This window comes from Peromyscus maniculatus, chromosome 7, assembly GCF_049852395.1.
Source record: "Peromyscus maniculatus bairdii isolate BWxNUB_F1_BW_parent chromosome 7, HU_Pman_BW_mat_3.1, whole genome shotgun sequence".
Classification (NCBI taxonomy): domain Eukaryota; kingdom Metazoa; phylum Chordata; class Mammalia; order Rodentia; family Cricetidae; genus Peromyscus; species Peromyscus maniculatus.
Genome location: NC_134858.1, coordinates 119,989,012 through 120,008,368, shown reverse-complemented (window position 1 = coordinate 120,008,368; position 19,357 = coordinate 119,989,012). Strand labels below are relative to the sequence as shown.

At 44.1% G+C, this 19,357-nt stretch overlaps 1 protein-coding gene across 5 annotated transcripts in view; it reads right to left on the bottom strand.

Moving 5' to 3' along the window:
* The window catches only part of Snrk (SNF related kinase), a 54,775-nt gene that overhangs the window by 5,712 nt on the left and 29,706 nt on the right, over nucleotides 1-19,357 (bottom strand). For all 5 annotated transcript variants that reach the window (XM_076577437.1, XM_076577436.1, XM_076577435.1 and 2 more), the window contains 2 exons: nucleotides 8,015-8,156; nucleotides 2,424-2,636 (listed from right to left, as the gene is read on the bottom strand). In XM_076577437.1, the coding sequence (XP_076433552.1) occupies nucleotides 2,424-2,636; nucleotides 8,015-8,156 (355 nt within the window). The remainder of the gene's footprint in view (nucleotides 1-2,423; nucleotides 2,637-8,014; nucleotides 8,157-19,357) is intronic.

The following is a 19,357-nucleotide window of genomic DNA, read 5'->3' as shown; positions in this document are numbered from 1 at the left end:
ACACACACACACACACACACACACACACATATGAGAGAGAGAGACATATATATACACATACATACATACATACATACATACATACATCCTAATGAAATCCAGTATCTGGGAAGCTTTTAAAACAAGACAAAAATATAAACTAGAAAGAACTAAACCCTGTAGTTACTTAGGTTGTTACTGAAATCCAAAAACAGCAACTGAATAAAAATGTTCAGATCAGTGAGAAAAGAGCAAACTGCCGATGTAGCTGGACCAATGTCAGCATTCCAGACACAAGAAAAGGCAACAGGCTCTAAGAGCATGTGTGTTTTCTGGAAACATGGCTAGCATGTGGAACTGATTTTTGCTGAGGAGGATCCTTTGCTTCCATGAGAAGAATGGACTAAAGACACCCTGTGAGCCATGGTCAATCAGGAGGTTGGAGATGTTTTTACTTTGAATGCAATCTAGAGGGTGCTGCTCTCTCCCTTTCCTTGAGTAAAATCATGTGTTTGTTCATCCATTTCAACAACAGTACTCACAGGACACCATGCCAGGCTCCATGGTGGCTAAGTGCTGGAGACATAACAAACAGCACATGGCCTTGCCCACCTCCTGCAGCTGGCTGTCATGGGACAACCTCACAAGGCTTAGAAACACACAGCTCTGGTTTCTGGAAGCCTCTGGCTCAGGAAAACTGCAGTATGCATGAGAAATACAGGTTCAAGGTCATTCTGAAACATACAGGGCACAGCTGCTGGGGAAGAGTCCTGGGGTGAGACTCAGGGAAGAGAGACTTCTCAGATGGGTTCTTAAGAAAGCAGCTGTCTGTGTTCAGGGGACAGCCTTTAAGACACGTGGACCTTTCAACTCAGGAACTGCTCTCAGAATAAGCAGATTCTCAGAGCGTGAGCAGTCAGCAAGAAGTGAGACTGGAAGCCAACTACTTGGCAAGCAGCTGTCACCTGTGGGCTTGTAAGAGTGTGCAGGTCTGACACACCACTGCACACATAGCTACATAAGCGACTCCAAAAATGGAAAATGCTTTCTACACACCCTGGAGAGCGAGTGTCCCGCACTTGATCAGGTCACTTAGGTGGGTGGACACCAACCAGGGGACACTCACAAGCACCTGAGATCCTGCAGGAAACTATCGCCAAGATTAAAAGCCTGGCTTTATTTCTGCAAACCTTTATTTTTACTGTACTAACGCTACTCTAAAGGGGTGTGTCCTTTCTACAGATATCTTTCCCAGAGACCAGAGCTCCCACTGGACACGTCTGTTAACAGCCAACACACAAGGTCTCCATGTCAAGCCTGTGCCCACTTCTTTCCCAGGTCAGGGAATCTGCGATCCACAGCAGACCCAAGTGGCCACCCCATGGTTACTTCTTTCTTGCTTCCCTGAGTTGGGGCATCTTTTTTATTAAACACATTAAGTAACTGCTGCTCTTCATCTGTGGAAGTGCTCTATTATTTTCAGACAGGGTTTCTTACCAAACTGACTCATCACTAGAACAGAGCAGAAGTACTGTCACTCTGCACTTTCTTGAAGTTCTGCACTACTGAAGTTACAAAAACGGCTCTTGTTTTGATGGATTTCATGAGCAACTATGTGATATGCAGGTTTCAGGATGCTGCAGAGACCCCAAGGAGTAGACAGCAAATCCTTTGGGCTTGGGGCCACTCTGTCCTGTTAAGTACAATGCAGTCAGAGAGCACATAACAATCCCACTGGAGCCACACACCAAGGCATGCCTGGGCCTGCCATGGCGCCCTGACCTCTGCACTCACAATGAGACCGAGGAACGATGGGGACATTCTATGAGACACGACCCGTCCTCTTCCACACCACTCTACAGGCATCAAGAAAGGCCAGGGTACCTAACCCACTGACACCATCTGGCAATGGCTTACCTGCCCACTAGAATAAGAGGAAACGAAGTTCAAGTGCCAGATCCTAGGCCATGAATGCTGGAGGACAATGATACAATGGTTGCCAATGAACCCCATCCATGCTGTGGTTTAAATGTGGAATGTCCCCACAGGCTCGTGTTTGAACACTTGGTCCCCAACTAATGGCATGTCTGGGAAGACTATGGCACCTTTAGGAAGTGAAGAACTGGAGAAGTGGGCCACTGGGGGCAGACCTTGGAGTTTTATAGCCTGGCCCCAATTCCTGTTTACTCTCTGCTTCCTGCTGGCAGACGCAGTGTGACTAGTCAGCCTCCTGAACCTGCCACATGCCTTCCCCACCAAAATGGACTATATCCCCTCAACTACAGGCCAGAATTAAATCCTTCCTCACTTCAAATGCCATTTGTCAGGCACTACTCAGTCACAGTAATGAGAAGAGCAAGCAGCATGACCTGTCAGCGTCTAAAGTCTATGGAGAATTGAGAACCCTAGACCTCTGTCTCCAGTACTGACAAACACAGACGTACTCGACGATGGCGTCCCGGTCTGCAATGTCCCCGAGCACCATGCGCTGGATGATGCTGTTGTGCTCCTCTTCTGAGAGGTTCTTGTAGGACACGAGGGGGATGTTGTACTTTGTGGCTGGGGAGGGGTCCACTCCCTGGAGCCAAGGGTGGCTTTCGATCTCTTCCAGAGAGGCTCTCCTTTTGGGGTCTCTCTGCAGCATTCGTGTGATCAGGCTGTGAAGGAGGGAAGCAAACTGTTTGCAAAGAACAGTAATGACGAGTGTCACCAACAAGCACTGTTTCTTACAGAGTCCCAGTTTCTAGGTCCACTGACAAATGAGAATCTGGTGCCACCATATTTATAAAATAAAACAATCTCAGCCGCCTGGTGTACTGCTGAGGAACACAACTCCCTACAGTTTAAAAGTACCTGGAGATATCAGTTTCTGCCCCTTAATAACAAGCTGGCCTAGTACACATCAGACACAGCATTCCAGCTTGTTTCACAGGACGGAATGACTCTCCTGATGAAAATAATGCCATGTAAAAACTTTTAAGGAATGTATTGACAAAAAATAAACAAGGAGTACTTGATAACTGAAAACAGGAACCATGGGGACAAACAGCTGGTAGCTTCAACTGTTCCCTGCTTTGCGTGGAAGGCCACACTGGGTTCATGCTACTGAGTACAACGGGCAGGGACCAGTGATGGTAGGTCATGGAAAGCTCTTGGAAAGCAAGGGGACTGACTCCATCTCAGTGCCCAGTGAGAAATGAGAGAGCGCTGCTCTTCAGAGCAGGATGAGAAGGAAGCCTGTGAGCACAGCACTGGCTCTGGAAAGCACACAACTCTTTCTGTAGAATGTAACTTAAAGGAATTTCTGAACAACGTTTCAAAAACTAGTACAGATCAAACCCACAAAGGAAATAAGGGAGCCATCAACGAGACCTCAACAGCCAATCATAATGCTGAACAGGCAGCACAGACTGACTGTTCACTGTGCTTCTGATGGAAACAAAACTTGAAAATAGGCAAAATTATGCTAGACAGTCTTGAGAAAAAAAAGGGGGGGCTTCTAAAAGTGAAAAATAACCATTGTAATTGAAAAAATTAAACAATGGACGCATTTAAGAAATTAAATGTAAGAGAATTCATGAGATGAAATACAAAGCCCAGGAGACACTTTTGTCTGTAGGCTGAGATAGAAAATACTAAGAATGAAACATGAGACAGAGTGGGAATAGCTAACAGGCATAAACCAGAGTTCCAAGAGGGCAGGAAAAAAGAGGAAAAAAAGCACATTTGCGAAGGTAGTAGCTGAGAATTTTCCAAATTCATGAAAGAATGTAAATCATAAGCTAGGGAGCTTAACACAGTCTAAGCACAACACACAGACACTCCAAGAGAAAAGCATAACTCTAAAGCAGGAGCTGTAAGGCAGACAGCTGACTTCTCAATGCAGCAATGGATTCTGAGATGTACTGGAAGGACATCCAGAGCAGAGAAAGAAGAACCAGGGCCCAGGGCTTTCTAGTCAGGGGATGACCTTCATGGACACACAGCATAAAGACATTCCTAGGAAGCATTAACCACCAACAGCAAAAGAAAATATGAAGGATGTAATTTTGGTGGAAGAGCGTAATTCCAACTGAGAAGGGTGTTAGCAATGCTCATGTTAAACATCTAGAAGATTATCAACAATTTCTGACTATGTAAAATAATTTGTAGAGTTAGGAAAAGATTACTGAAGTATTAGATGATAGTTAAAATATTAGGAGTTTAAAATGTCTTAGAAGACAATAGAGAGAAGTATTAATTGTAGATTTTTAAAACTAAAATAATAGCCTACAACTCCCCAGTTAGCTGGAACATGAGATAAATGACAGAAAAGGGAAAATCTCCACCACCCTCCAGGGCAGAAGGTAAGGTCAGAGGAGGAGTATACAGAGATAGACCACACCCACATCTCCCACCGACCACACCCACTTCTCCCACCGACCACACCCACTTCTCCCACCGACCACATCCATTTCTCCCACCGACCACACCCACTTCTCCCACCGACCACATCCATTTCTCCCACCGACCACACCCACTTCTCCCACCGACCACACCCACTTCTCCCACCGACCACACCCACTTCTCCCACCGACCACACCCACTTCTCCCACCGACCACACCCACTTCTCCCACCGACCACACCCACTTCTCCCACCGACCACACCCACTTCTCCCACCGACCACACCCACATCTCCCACCGACCACACCCACTTCTCCCACCGACCACAACAAATGCATATGGAACAAGCTCCAAAGCTGAAAAGACAGAAACTGCAATGAGATCAAGGAAGTCCTAGGTCCAGACTATTCAGAAAGGTGAGAATTCACACACAGAACAAGCAGCATTACTCTCTGATATAAACTGATGCAGAGGGCTGATTCAATTCATCAGGAAGACAGTTTTCAACCTACCTGCATCTAATAACTTTACCTCAAAACTCTCAAAACAAAAACTGATAAACCTTAAGGAATAAAATAAAGCCACAGTCACAGTAGGTGAAGAAAACTCTGGATGCAAACAATTTTTTTAAAATATAACTAATGGGCTTGACCTCAAAGATGTATACAAACCTCTGACCCCAACTTGAAAATACTCTATCAAGAACAAGACTCTAACAATTATCTTCATGATAGGCATAAACAAGCCTCAAAAATTTGAAAACATGGCAACACAGACTGTATTCTTTGACTATAATGTAACTTGGAAATCAAAAGCAACAGCTGACTAGAAATAAAACCACCTGTAAACAAGACAGGCATCAAACAAGACAATGAACAGAGACTACTGACCAAATCCAGTCTGGTGAAGCTAACCTGTTCCAGAAGCAATTTACAGTCCTAAATATTTTAATGGTAAAAGAAATTCTGCAGCTGAATAACCAAGGTTCAGAATACCAGAGTCAGCTCCTGGGTCAGGGAGAAGAATTAGCACCAACAGGACAGGCAGGAAGCATCAGAAGCCAGTCCTGGACAGAGACAGAGGAGGCCCTGGCTTCAGCCTGATGACAACAACAGGAAGCCGCACAGAGACGACAGCACTCCAGTTAGTCAAGGCACCAAATCCTCAAGGCCAGGACCTTGAAAAGCTAATGGTCAAGTTCTTTAAAATACACTACTTAGCAAAACACGCTAGAAAGAGTTGGTTTTTTTTGTTTTGTTTTGGTTTGGTTTTTTTGAGACAGGGTTTCTCTGTATAATAGCCCTGGCTGTCCGGGAACTCACTCTGTAGCCCAGGCTGGCCTGGAACTCAAGAAGGCCTGCGTCTGCCTCAGGAGCACAGGGATTAAGGCGTGTGCCACCACCGCCCGCTGTCGCTTTGTTTAGTTATTAAAAACAATCCTCCTAGGAGGGAGACATGGAGGCAACATCTCAGATCTTAGGAAAAGGAGCATCCATGTTAATTCTATAACCTGTAGGCTTTCAAGTGATGCAGTTGATGTAAAGTGAGATTTGTTTTTGTTTGTTTTCAACTGGGGACTGAGAAGAGAATCTTGAGCTACAAATACCCAACCTGCACCTGGTGTAGACCTGCTTCCTAGGGGAAGAGTAAGAGCAAGAACCTAAAGCTACCACCACAACTGTTGTTTTAAAATGGTGGTAAGGAGTCACACCATACAAGAGGGCCCGTGTAGGAGATTTATTGAGGGGAGGGGAGAGAGAAGGGGCAGAGAAGGGAGCAGGGACCGGGGACCGAGAGTGAAGGAAAAGAGAAAGAAAGAGACTGGAGGTGGGCAAAGGCCCACCTTTTATAAGGAAACATTGAATGCACACTGGGGGTGCTCTTAGTGGCTGCAGCTGAGGTTATATCCTGTCAGGACCCTAAGGGCAAGCCAGTACAGCTGCCTGAATACTAACCACCACCACCACCACCACACACACACACACACACACACACACACACACACACATACAAACACACACACACACTTAGCTTCCCTTGTCCTATAGCACAAAATCACCTACACACACATGGCCTGCCATTTTTGACAGCTAAATACCACCACTACCACCACCCACCCCCCCACCCCCCCCCACACACAAACACACACACAGATTCCAGTGTGCTCCAACCTAAAATCACCACAGACACCAACACACCTCCAGTATGCTCCAAATGAAATTACTACCAACATACACATACATAAACAGAGCCTCCCATGTGCCCCAGCCTAAAATCACCAACACACACACACACACACACACACACACACACACACTCACAACAAAGATACTCGCAGATTCAGATGTGAGCTAACCTAAAATCAAAAGCAACAAGCACACAGGACCTCTGAGTACTTCAGTGTAAAACCATCATGACCAACATAAATATATACACAGCCTTCCACACGCTCCAGCCTAAAATAAACAACCACCAATACAGGAGACAGCGCTTCCCATGTGAGCTGGGCTAAAATCATCATCATCACACCTACATACACCGAGCCTCCCATGTGCTGCAACCTACAATCACCACCATCACATACAGCCTTCTGTGTGTTCCAGCCTAAAATCACAACCACCATCAAACAGGAAGAGCCCATGTGATCCAGCCTAAAACCATCACAACCAACACACAGAGAACCTCCTATATGCTACAGCCTAAAATCACCACCACCAGCAACACATAAACAGCCTCCGTGTGCTCCAGCCCCAAATCACCACCAGCACCATCATACACAGAGCCCTGCCTATGCTCTAGCCTAAACTACACGCTTTACTCTACTTCACATAATTTTCACAGTAACTGCTAAGGACACTGTACCACGCTCACATAAGTATTTGAATCCATAGAGTTGAATGCCCAAGTTGGGACTCCACCTGAAAGCGAACCCCCAATCTGTCAGAGCTCTTCCTTACAGCTGGCAGGAAAAACTCAAAATGTTGTTGATGCAGAAAAAAATGTTTTAACTGGTAACTCCAATCTTAGCTGGTTCATTTAAAAATATCACCAACTTCAAACAGCTCTTTTCCATGACTGCATCCCTCACTGCACAGGTGACGGCACTATGATTCTGAAAACTCAAAGGGAGAAACCCCAAAGCCAGTCAGTGCTGATTTCCCACAGAGGAACATACCAAAGCACAGCCTTTACTCTGCTGTGGGAGGATGTATGCTTATAAGACATGCTGCTATTAAGACATGCTACCACAAGACCGTCAGGAGGAACCCTGCAATGACATGCTCCTGCCAAAAAGGAAAGCCAACTCTTTTCTGGAATCTCAAACAGTTCCAAACAGTCTTGCTTTTTTGCCACTGAAGAAAAAGGCAGCTGCCAGGAAAGGTCTTAACCACCACTTCTGGAAGCTGAAAAGGCAAAATGGATTTCTTGAAAACATGGGTTAATAAGCAAGAATGTTTTGTACTCTTCTGTTGAATTTCTTATCAAACACTACTGGGTGGCCCCAAACAGTAACAGTAGAAACATTAATCTCATAAAGTAAATGAACTCAAATCCTTGCATGCTGAAGGTATGTTAGGTGTTCTTGGTGAGTGGGTGAGTCAACAGTTTCTGTTTAATGGTGTGGTGCTATGTGCACATGCTCTACTTACTCCCTGCACCCTGCAGACACACGGGGCGGCACGGTGTACTTGCAGTCCATGATCATGGTCAATGTCTCGCTGTCGTTGGCCTCTTGGAAGGGTGGCTGCCCACACACCAGCATGAAAAGGATCACACCCAGGCTCCATATGTCTACAAACCAAAGAAAACATTTAAATACCAGAGTATCTAGAAAACCAGGAACATTAGGATGGAAAAAGGTAGGCTAACAAGTATTTTATCCTTAAAGTAAAAATATACAAAGCAAACTGCAAAATCTCAGCAGAGCCAGAGGGATTAGCCTGTCTAATAGGAGGAGAACTAGGAAATTAGTGTGCCCAGGCTTCTAAGCCAAGGGACAAGGTCTGCTTTCCCCAACTGACTACAGCACACCCAGCATTAAAACTGTGAGGCTGAAAAGGATTTGCCTGAGGTCACCATTATCTCAGTTGTTCTCTACCTCACTCTGGGGTGGTAACTGGGTCACACAATTCCTGAGAGTTATAGATGAAAAAACTGCAGCTCAAAGGCAAGCAAAATATGGCTATCACACAAACCAAACAAAAGCCCAAACTGGGTCTGTGCCATATACACAGTAGAACAAGGCTCAAAGTTTAAGAGCTCAGCCTGCAAACAGTAAGAGCTGCTCAACAGAAAGGGTAAGACACGTGGGACTGGTAGAGACAGCTCAGCTGTGAGGAGCACTGGCTTCTCTTGCACAGGACTGGAGTTTGAGTCCCAGCACCCACATGGTGGTTAATAGCCTCCTGTAACTCCAGCTCCAGAGGATCTGATGCTCTTTTGGCCTCTGTGGGCACTGCACTCATATGTGCATCCCCCAACACACGTTATTTAAGAAGAGTGTGTGTGTGTGTGTGTGTGTGTGTGTGTGTGTGTGTGTGTGTGTGTGTTTTAAAGGAGAAGGAGTAAGTTTCTTGTCATTAAACTATCCAGGTATTGCCCAGCTTTGGACAAGCTATTGTCCTGACAGGACCCTGCCCAGTGTGAAACTGCATGAACTAACATCTGCTCACACACATTTCAGGCAGCTTTCTGGATACATGGGCTCAGAGGAGAACTGAAGCACTGTGAGGTCTGCCATGCCATCATACCTGCTAATAGGCAACTGCAGTTTTCATGTAAGCCTAAAACACCCCAAAGAATAGAAGTTCCAAGCTAAGAAAATTAAAATTGTTAATCAAATATCATTTCCTTGGTCCAAATGAAAAAGGAGGGCACCAAGTGAGAATCCACCTCGGGTGTGTTGTCGCACTTTGCTGTGGGTGTGCTCATGAAAAGCCACTGAAATTAAGGTACACACACAGACCACTCAGTCTACTCCCTAGGACATGTCTGGCCCTGCTCTCAACACTGGCTGTCTTGGTCTTGGACCTCAGAGAGTTCTTAAATAACTCCAGTAATGACAAATAGCCATTGAGAAGTATTGAAAATCTCCATTCTAGTCAGATCTTAATAAGGTTTTTAAAGGAAATGTATGTAACTGATTTTTAATTTAAACTCTCCTTGTACAACTTTTAAAAGATTTATATGTATGTGTACGAGTGTTTTACCTATATGTATGTATGTATGCCACATTCATGCAGTGCCATGGAGGTCAGATGAGTGTTGGATCACCTGGAACTGAAGTTACAAACAGCTCAGCGTAATGATAGTCATGGAATCACCCTCTGAAACTGTAAGCCCACAATAAAATCTTCCTCCTATAAGTTGCCTTGCTCTCTAGCACATGAACACTTTTTGTCTACTGCATGGTTAGAGGGGCAACTAAGAAAGAGATCAACACAACAAGCAGACCCCACAGTCTGGCTAGTGCTTCTATCGTTTCTCTATACAGAACCACTTAGAAGCCGAGGAACTTAGAATACAGCCTTAACTAGGTAATGTGCAAAATTTTGAAGCATTTCAGTAAGAACCACATGGTAACACAGCAGACAGCTTCAGAAGTAGACAGCCCTCCCATGAAGAAGAGGGATGCACAGGTTTGTATTTATCACCACAGCATCATGTAGGAATCTACAGACCCCTACAGTAGATACACAGGGATGTCTGTGAAGGCCTATTCTAGGACCTTCTGTTGCTGTGACAAACACTGACAGAAAGCAACTTATAAGAGCCCAGGATTCATCTGGCTGACATTCTGGGTTACAGGTCATCACTGATGGAAGTTAGGGCCAGAACTCAAGCAGAGACTTGAAGGCAGAACACTGCGGGCTAGCTCACTCTCTGGCTCATGATTAGTTAGCTTTCTTATACAGCCTAGGGTCACCTGCCCAGGTAATGCCACCCACAGTTGGTTGGGCCCTCCCACATCAATTAATAAGACAATCCCTCACAGACATGCCCCACAGCCCAACCCAATAAAGACAATTACTCAACTGAGACTCTTTTATGTGATTCTAGGCTGTGTCAAGTTGACAGTTAATGCTAAGACAGTCGCATAGCAGTACTATTATCATAGATACACAAGGACTCAGTGTTCTAGAGTTGATATGGGGTGTCCTGGAACTGAGCCTCTGTAGACACCGAGGACTGTGTTTCTATTCCAGATTTTTTGTTCTTCTCTCTTTTGTCCTTGAATGATTTTACTTTTTACAATATAAGGGCCAAAGGAAAATGATAAAAACAGGCTACTAGGCCGGCGTGGTGGCACCTACCTAATATACCAGCACTCAAGGCTGATGCAGGTATAAAGGCCACAAGTTGAGATCAGATCGAGAGAGAACTCATCTCACAACAAAACAATGACCAATGACAACAAATAGACCATGAAACAAATGTTGGAATATTCACAAATGATTTTAAAATGTGTGGATTTGGCTGGAAGGATGCCTCAGTGATTAAATGCTTACTCTGAAAGCATTAAGACTGGAGTTGAGCTGGGCAGTAGTGGCGCACGCCTTTAATCCCAGCACTCGGGAGGCAGAGGCAGGCGGATCTCTGTGAGTTCGAGGCCAGCCTGGGCTACCAAGTGAGTTTCAGGAAAAGGCGCAAAGCTACACAGAGAAACCCTGTCTCGAAAAACCAAAAAAAAAAAAAAAAAGACTGGAGTTGGTATCCCCAGAACCTACATAAATGTCAAATGGGCATGATAGCCTTCCTATATCTATCCTTGGAAAGTGGAGATAGCATCCCCATAATAAGCTGTCTAGTGATTAGCCATATCTAGAGATTAGCCAGATCAGGGCACTCTGGTTTGTTTAAGAGACCATGTTTCACTGAATAAGGTGGAAGAGCTATCATGGGTAATTCTGCACATCAACCTTGGGCATCCACATATATGTGAATACACACACACACACACACAACCACACACCACACACACATAGAAAAAATGTGTGACAGTAACCTATATCCCCATGAAGCTGCTATGGGCAGTGAAAGGATAAACACTGAAACCTTGCTAAGTGTTTAACACAAATGTTCAAAGGCACCCTTACTCATCAATAGCAGGAACTATCCTGAGCACAGTAGAGGCAGAGATAAGTGACTCTTTGTCTTGACAAGATTCTCATCAGACATGGAGATGTAGAGTTTGGAGTTTGCCCAGCTGGTTTTTGGTCTTGCTTTGGTCCAGTATTTCCTCACTATGCTCCCTTCCCTGTGTTTTAAAATGGTAATGTAGATCCTGTGCTATTATATGTTGGCAGTACGTGATCTGCTTTTTGATTTTGATTTTACAGGAGATTACAGTTAAGAGATTAAAGGAATCTCAGAAGAGACTTTGAACTTTAGAGTTTTAAACATTGTTGACACGGTGATAGACTATGGGGACTTTTGAAGTTGGACTAAATGCATTTTGCATATGATATTGATACAAGCTTATGGGGGCCAGGAATGGAATGTGGTAGTGTGAATGTAATTGGCTCCCATAGTCTCATTGAGAGTGGCACTAAGAGGTGTTGCTTTGTTGGAGTGGGTATGGCCTTGTTGGAGGAAGTGTGTCACTGTGGTGGCGGGCTTTGAGGTTTCCTATGCTCAGGATATTGCCCAGTGTCTCAGCCAACTTCCTGTTGCCTGCAAGATGTAGGACCCTCAGCTACTACTCCCAGCACCACGTCTGCCTACATGCTGCCATGCGCCACCCCAATTAAATGTTTTCCTTATTAGAGTTGCCATGGTCATGGTGTCTCTTCACAGGAATAGAAACCCTAACTAAGACAGGAACTCAAGCAGGGCAGGAACCTGGAGGCAGGAGCTGATACAGAGGCCAGAGAGGAAAGCTGCTTACTGGTTTGTTTTCACGGCTTGCTCAGTCTGCTTTCTTATAGAACCCAGGGCCACTAGCCTAGGGATGGCACCACCCACAATGGGCTGGGCCAGTCCCCATCAATCACTAATTAAAAAAATGCCTAAATGCTTGCCTACAGCTGATCTTATGGAGGCATTTCTTAATCGAGGTTCCCTCCTCTCAGATGACTTTAGTTTGTATCAAGCTGACATAAAATTACCCAGCACAGAGTCAATAAGTATTGCAAATGGTAGGGCCACAAGAAGGAACACAGATGATGCCAGCACATGCTCCAGCTGCCAGACATGGGGCTATCAGATTTGTTTTGCCTGCTGGGTTCAGTCTTTGGTCCAATCTTTCCTTTTTCTCCTCCTATGCCTCCTTTTCAGACAGGGAATGTTCACTCTACACCACTGCATATTGAAAATATTTCACTTTCTTTTTTATTACACAGCGTTCATAGCTAAGACACATTAGTCTCAAAGGAACTTTGAACCTCAGAAAAGTGTAGGGACTGATGTGACTATGGGGACTAAACACATCTTACATCAGAGATGGTCATGAGTCTTTGGCTTAAATCTGGACTGTTCCCCACTGGCTCATGCTCTGAGCACTTATAGCTTATGGTGCTATTTTGAAGGCTGTGGCACCTTTAGGGGTTAAGCTGGAAAAAGTAAGTCAGCAGGAACAGGCCTTCGAGGGTTACACCTGGCCCCGCTTCTAGGCTTTACTCTTTCTGCTCCTGACCTTCACCATTGTGAGCAGCTCTGCTGTACACTCCCACCAGAGAGTTGCTAGGCCATACCTTCCCTGGTATGACATAATGAAATGCCCTGCAACCATGACCTAAAACATACCTTTCCTCACTTGAGTTGCTTCTTTCAGGTCATCTGATCACGGTGCTGAAAAAAGCTTATTAGGTCCCCAGGAACAGACGCCTAACATGAAGGCCACTAAAGATGACACCAGAAAAATTACTTCTCACAAGTCGGAGAGGGAGGTGACATTATCTTAATAAAAATTCATTTCAGTCCTATTTTATCTTTTCATTAAAAATTTTAATTCCTCTACAAACTTTCAAGATGTAGCTGACAGCCTGAGCCTGAGGTGTTGGTACTGCAAGGACCCACCATCCAGGTCCAGACTGTTGGAAAGTGGGACACAGAGGAGAAACACCACACTGCCTTCATTTAAATAAATAAATAAATAAATAATTCATTAATGGGATTTTGTGCAGATATGGTAACAAACAGCAAGCATCTATAAAACCAAATAAAGATATTACTACTTCAAGTGGCATTTTGATTTCAGACCCAACTATAAAGGCTCTTAGCTAACAAAAACAGAAAAATAGTCACTTAGTAAATGTAAAACAGTCTTTCACTTCATGGTAACACACGAAGAAGTGGACAGATCCAAAGTCTGATGTTACAGAGTATGGGCATCACTGGCTGCTCTTAGAACTAGAAATATGGTTCCCAAATGAGTCCTGCAGTCTCCCCTACTGATACACAGGAGGATTATTTATCACAATACAGCTGAACAATGCTGATTCTCAGGCTGGTGTAGAGTTTATATTAGAAACTCTTTTTAGGCAGGCTACCAAAAGATCAAAATGAAAAAAAAAAAGACATAAGAACATGCCAATTTAAAAAATCATTTATAAGTAAGTTATCTAAAATAAAGATTAGAAAGTAATAAAAATAGGAAGAATGACAAGTTTCTGATAGAAACCGCTATATTTTCCCTCAAGCTTTCTTTTAACAGAATTAGTCATGAGTCAATAAATAAACAGAACTGGAATGGTCCAAAACCACTGCTAACGAAACAGCAACACCTATAGCACCACCTACCGCTGCTAAGATGGCATTCTTTTCCTCCAAGAGCACTCACTAGCAACCGATATGTGACCAGCGCAAAGACACCCAGGACTATTTTCAGAAGTACGTAGACCCTGGGGACCCACAATAAATGCTGGGTCCCTTGTTTCCTGTGTGACAGTCTGCAACCTAATTGCCTGTGGTTTACCACACTGAATTCCTATTTACCCAGCAAGAACTACTGGTCTGTATCCAAAATCACCCAGAGCGCTGGTTACTAAAGACTCTTTCCTGCTCCAAACAAGGTCTGTGGTTAGTCCCAAGGATACCAGGGCTAGCACACAAATGAACTATCAGGTTACTTAACAGATTGCTAAGAGTGAGGCTGGGCCAAGGCTGCAGCTCAGGGATAGAGTACTTGTCAGGCATATGCAGAGCCCTGGGTTTGATGCCCTGCACTGAAGGGCAAACCCAGAGCAAAGCCCAAGAGGGTGGAGGAACCCAGACAGGTCTCTCACACATGCAGCAAGCTATCTGTCTCCTCAGTTTCAGCTATTCTCTAGTCTGAAGCATGATTTCAAGGGAAAATGCCCTTCCTTTAAGAGAGCCAAAAGGAATATGATCATCCCAGCCTACTTCTCCACACTTCCTTTCCATCGAGACCTGAATGCATCTAAATGTCCCTAGAAACTAAAAATCAGTGCTACCTGAATTAAGTTATGGACTTGGCCCCAAATTGTCCCCATCTGCAGCCCGGCCTCATCCATGGCACTTCTATACTGTGTCTAAGCTTAAGGAAACAACATTGACCACTACTCTACAGGTCTTATGACTCCCAAGTCAAGAACACAATTCTGCCATGTGCTTAAATTCTCAAAGAGCTCCCCCTACAACCTCCACCTTCCCTGAGGTCCCTCACATTGCCCTCTAGCTTGGAGACCTACCACCAGGAAATATCAGCTTTGGGTTGTCATTAGAGTTTTTCACCATTGTGCAGAGGTCTCTGAATATAGAACACATCCCCTGGACCCAGCTGAGCAGGCTACTAGGGTGAACTTAAGACCATGGAGAACACAGCTCTGCAAATACTGTGGAAAAGGAAGCCCCAGACTGCAAGGTCAGGCAGTGCTTATTCCTAGCCTCCAAAAAACAAACTGAAGAGGGCCAGGCGGTGGTGGTGCATGCCTTTAATCCCAGAACTTGGGAGGCAGAGGCAGGCAGATCTCTGTGAGTTCAAGGACAGCCTGAGCTACAGAGTGAGATCCAGGACAGTCACCAAAACTAGACAGAGAAACCCTGTCTCAAAAAACAAAACAAACAAACAAACCCGAAGACGGGAAGGAGTCTAAGAGGCCTGCAGTGACTGCAGAGGGTGATCAGAGAAGACCACCTCAAGTGTGCTTTAGTCAGCTGTGTACCACCTTGTGCAAACTTGTCTGCTCAAGTCAAAATGGAAAAGTTCAAGAGGCCAGAGAGTTACCAGCCACACTGTAAGCTTGCGCGCGCACGCGCACGCGCGCGCGCACACACACACACACACACACACACACACACACACACACACACACACACACATCTATACCCCGCAGGCAGCAGACAACAACTCAGCATTCCTTCACATCCCACTTTACAAACCCAGCACCATCAGGAACAACTTTCATAAACGAAGGTGAGATAGACAGCACGGCTTCCTGCGAGGAGCACATCTGCCAGGGCGAGAGCCATCTTACCAACTCACCAGCTTTGTGAGCCGACTCCTTTCTTCCACCACTTCTCTGGTAACTTCTTGGGGATATCAGCTGCCTCTGGCTACAGAGCAGGACTGGGGGTAGGGAGTGACATTCTTTACAGGAATGAAAGGGTTGTGAAGAAGGCAGTCTCAATATAGCCTGTATTCTTGGAGACAGGGAGTCTCCGTGTGTGATGGAGTAATCTGTAGGATCCCCTTAAGGGACTCACAGATCAATCTCTCTATAACAATAGAAGAATTATTTCAATTTTTAATGCAAATAATTGCTTCAATGATTAAGAAAACTCATATGATAAACCCAGCTGTGTTCTACAAAAATATATAGCTGTCATAAAAATTTTTTTTAAATCCAGGACTATTGACCATCTTTGTATGTATGTATACATATGAATGTGTCTATGTCTGTGTGTGTATGGGTGTGTAATATCTTAATACTACCATGTGGAGGGAACTGATCCCATGCTCATTAACCAGGGAAGCAGTCAGGCAGTGCTGGTGGCTGCTTTGACTACTCCTATTCCCCTCTTCAGGAGAGAGTCGCATGTTCTTGGTGAAGGGGACACCACAGCTAGAGCAAACACAGGAAGCTACCCAGCTACATTACCAGACAAAGTCCACCTGAATGCCTTGATTACTTCAAATTCTCTACCTAATCAGAATAACCCCTCAAGATATTTCTAAAGACTACAGTGAAGAATTCAGTTACAAATTCATACTTTTACAAAATTAGACCTTTTTGATGACTACCTTCCTTTTACGAGCTCCAGAGGAGAATATCTAGCTACCACTCGATACTAATGTAATACTGATTTCAAGAGTCTAAGAAGTCTGTATCATCACAGTAAAAAGCATGGAGACAAGGGCATGGGCACAGTAACACACAGAGAGCGTGCTCTTTCATGATGTGTCAGTGTGGATGCTCCTTCAAAGAGATACCCACTGGAGAATGCTGTCAGGACACAGTGACTTCAAATCTGGTTCCAGGTAGTAACTAAACACTTCAAACCCCCCACAAGTGCTGTGCAATACAACCAGTGTGACTCTGAACACAAAGTAGAACCATTTCAAGTCAGTACAAATGTGGTCCAATTCCATTTGTCTGGTTAGTACAACACAACTTGGGTACGCATTATTGGCACCTGACAAACTTGGGAGTCTGTGCAAACTTGATGCTGTGGTTTAACAGGTGGCGTCTGCTTCTGTTGAACTGTACTCTGCATAAAAGCTAAGGTGTGACTCAAGACAGCTGAAAAGCCAGTGAAGTATCAGCTGCAGAAATCCTTTACATGGAAACATTCAGCTGAGACAAATAGGCTTCCTTTACAAGTCACAAGTGTTAAACAAAATGAAGCTTGGGAAAACTGAAGCAGCCTTTAAGAAGGACACAGCATTGCCCTAGAAAACTTATAATGTTCAAGTCACCAGAAGACAACTTCCTTGTTTGAAGAGAAAGAAAAATAAACTTAAAAATAACCATGTATTACAAGAGTCACACATCAATGTATTCACTCTTGAAATGGTTCTTTGGGTCAATTCTCCACATCTAACACCTTAACTAGACACGTGGCATACAAATGTACATTGTTTGTTTATTCAAAAAACAATCTATATGTCTTTCTAGAAATTATAGCAAATATATAACCTGGTTGACTCCTTCAGATCGCGTCTTCATATGAAAAATTTAGCTAGAAAGCTCTTTCAAAAATAACCACCTACTTCTTGGTTGAAAGTGAACATTTACTGTTCTCTGATTATGAAAGTAAAGAATATTTATTGCCAGTAAGATAGGCCTACTGGCAGCCTGTTGGGAGGCCCCCAAGCTCATTTATGTCATAGACAATCCTGAATACTAGCCTATTAAAGATACTATAATGCTCGTCATTCCCCCCAAGTTCTTTAAGGTGTAATTTACACACATGCCAATTCACCATTTATAAGGTACATTCAGCAAGTTCTGACAAATGTAGTTACATAACCATACCAGTCAGGTGGACAGCAGCTTCACTGAATCACCCCACATAGTTCCTTTGTGCTACCCTGTGGTCAACCCCTGCCCAAAATGCAACCCCATGGTCTATTTTGTGTCCTCTCAGCTTTGCGGGCGTGTGGTTTCTTTAGAGCATGAGACTCCTGATCAGGAGCACTCCACTGCATAGCTATTCTACATTTATCTCAGCCTGTAGCAACTGTGAATAACACAGCTAAAGGCATTGGTTTTGCTTACAGGCTTTTGGGGGGCAGTGTTGGAGACTGAACCCAGGGCAAGTACTACCACTGAGCCACATCCCCAGCTGTTTACAGACAATTATATTAACATAAATGCTCACTTGACTTGAGTAAGGCCCAAGAGTCTGTTTGCTGGGTGCTTGCTAGGTGAGTGTAGACTATTAATGTGAGATAGTTCCAAAGAGGTAACGTGATTCTATGGTTCCACCAGAAATGTGCCAGAGTTTGGGTTGTTCCGTTCAAGTCAACTCAAGCTGAGCTTGAGTATTCCTGTCACTTCTTGCTATTATCAGTTTAAAAAATGACAGCCATCCTAACAGGTGTGGTTTTCAGCTTGCATTCCCTGAGCGGCCAATGGGACAGAGTGCCTAGGTGTGTTCACTTGGCATCTCCTCTTCCTTGGTGAGCTGTCTATACAAGTCTCTGGCCTTTTTTATTTATTTATTTTTTTGGAGACAGGGTTTCTCTGTGTATCCCTGGCTATCCTGGGACTCACTCTGTAGACCAGGCTGGCCTTGAACTCAGATCTGCCTGCTTTGCCTCCCGAGTGCTGGGATTAAAGGTGATGCCTTTGGCCCATTTTTAAGTTTGGCTGCCTTTTACCACTGAGTTGTTTTTTTGCTGTTATAGTGTTTTGAGACAGAATGTTGCTGTATAGCCCAGGCTAGCCTCCAGCTCATGATCCTCCTGCTTCAGGCACCATGCCCAACTACCACTAGCTGAGACTGTTTAATACATTCTGGAAACAAGTTCTTTATCAGATAAGTGATTTGTAAGTATTTTCTCTCAGCTTATGACTCAATACCATTTAAAAAGCTGGAGTCAATTTTAATGAAATCCGGTTTATATTTTTCTTTTTATGGATCATGTTTTTTTGTTGTGGCATCTAAAACACCTTTAGCTAAGCTAAGATTACAAAGAATGCCATGTTTTCTTCTAGTTCTCTAGACTTACATTTGACCTATGAGGCAAGGTGAGCTTATACAAATGGTGTAAAATACTATCTGAACCCTGTTTCATTGTTTGCAACCATACTGAAAAATTGTCTTTCTCTACTGAATCACACTGGCACCTTTTCCTCTGAGAAGTAGCTGACTATATATGTGTATTATTTATGGACTTTCCACTCTGTTTTTTCATTATATTTACTCTTCACAATCTTGATCACTATAGTTTCATATTACATCCTGAATACTACAATCACTTGTAAGATTAAACATTTTCTTCTACAGTGCCTACTTATATAAGTTGTTTAATGAGACTCTATCTGCTCAGAAAGGCCAATTAGATTAGTGCTCCAATTTCCCCC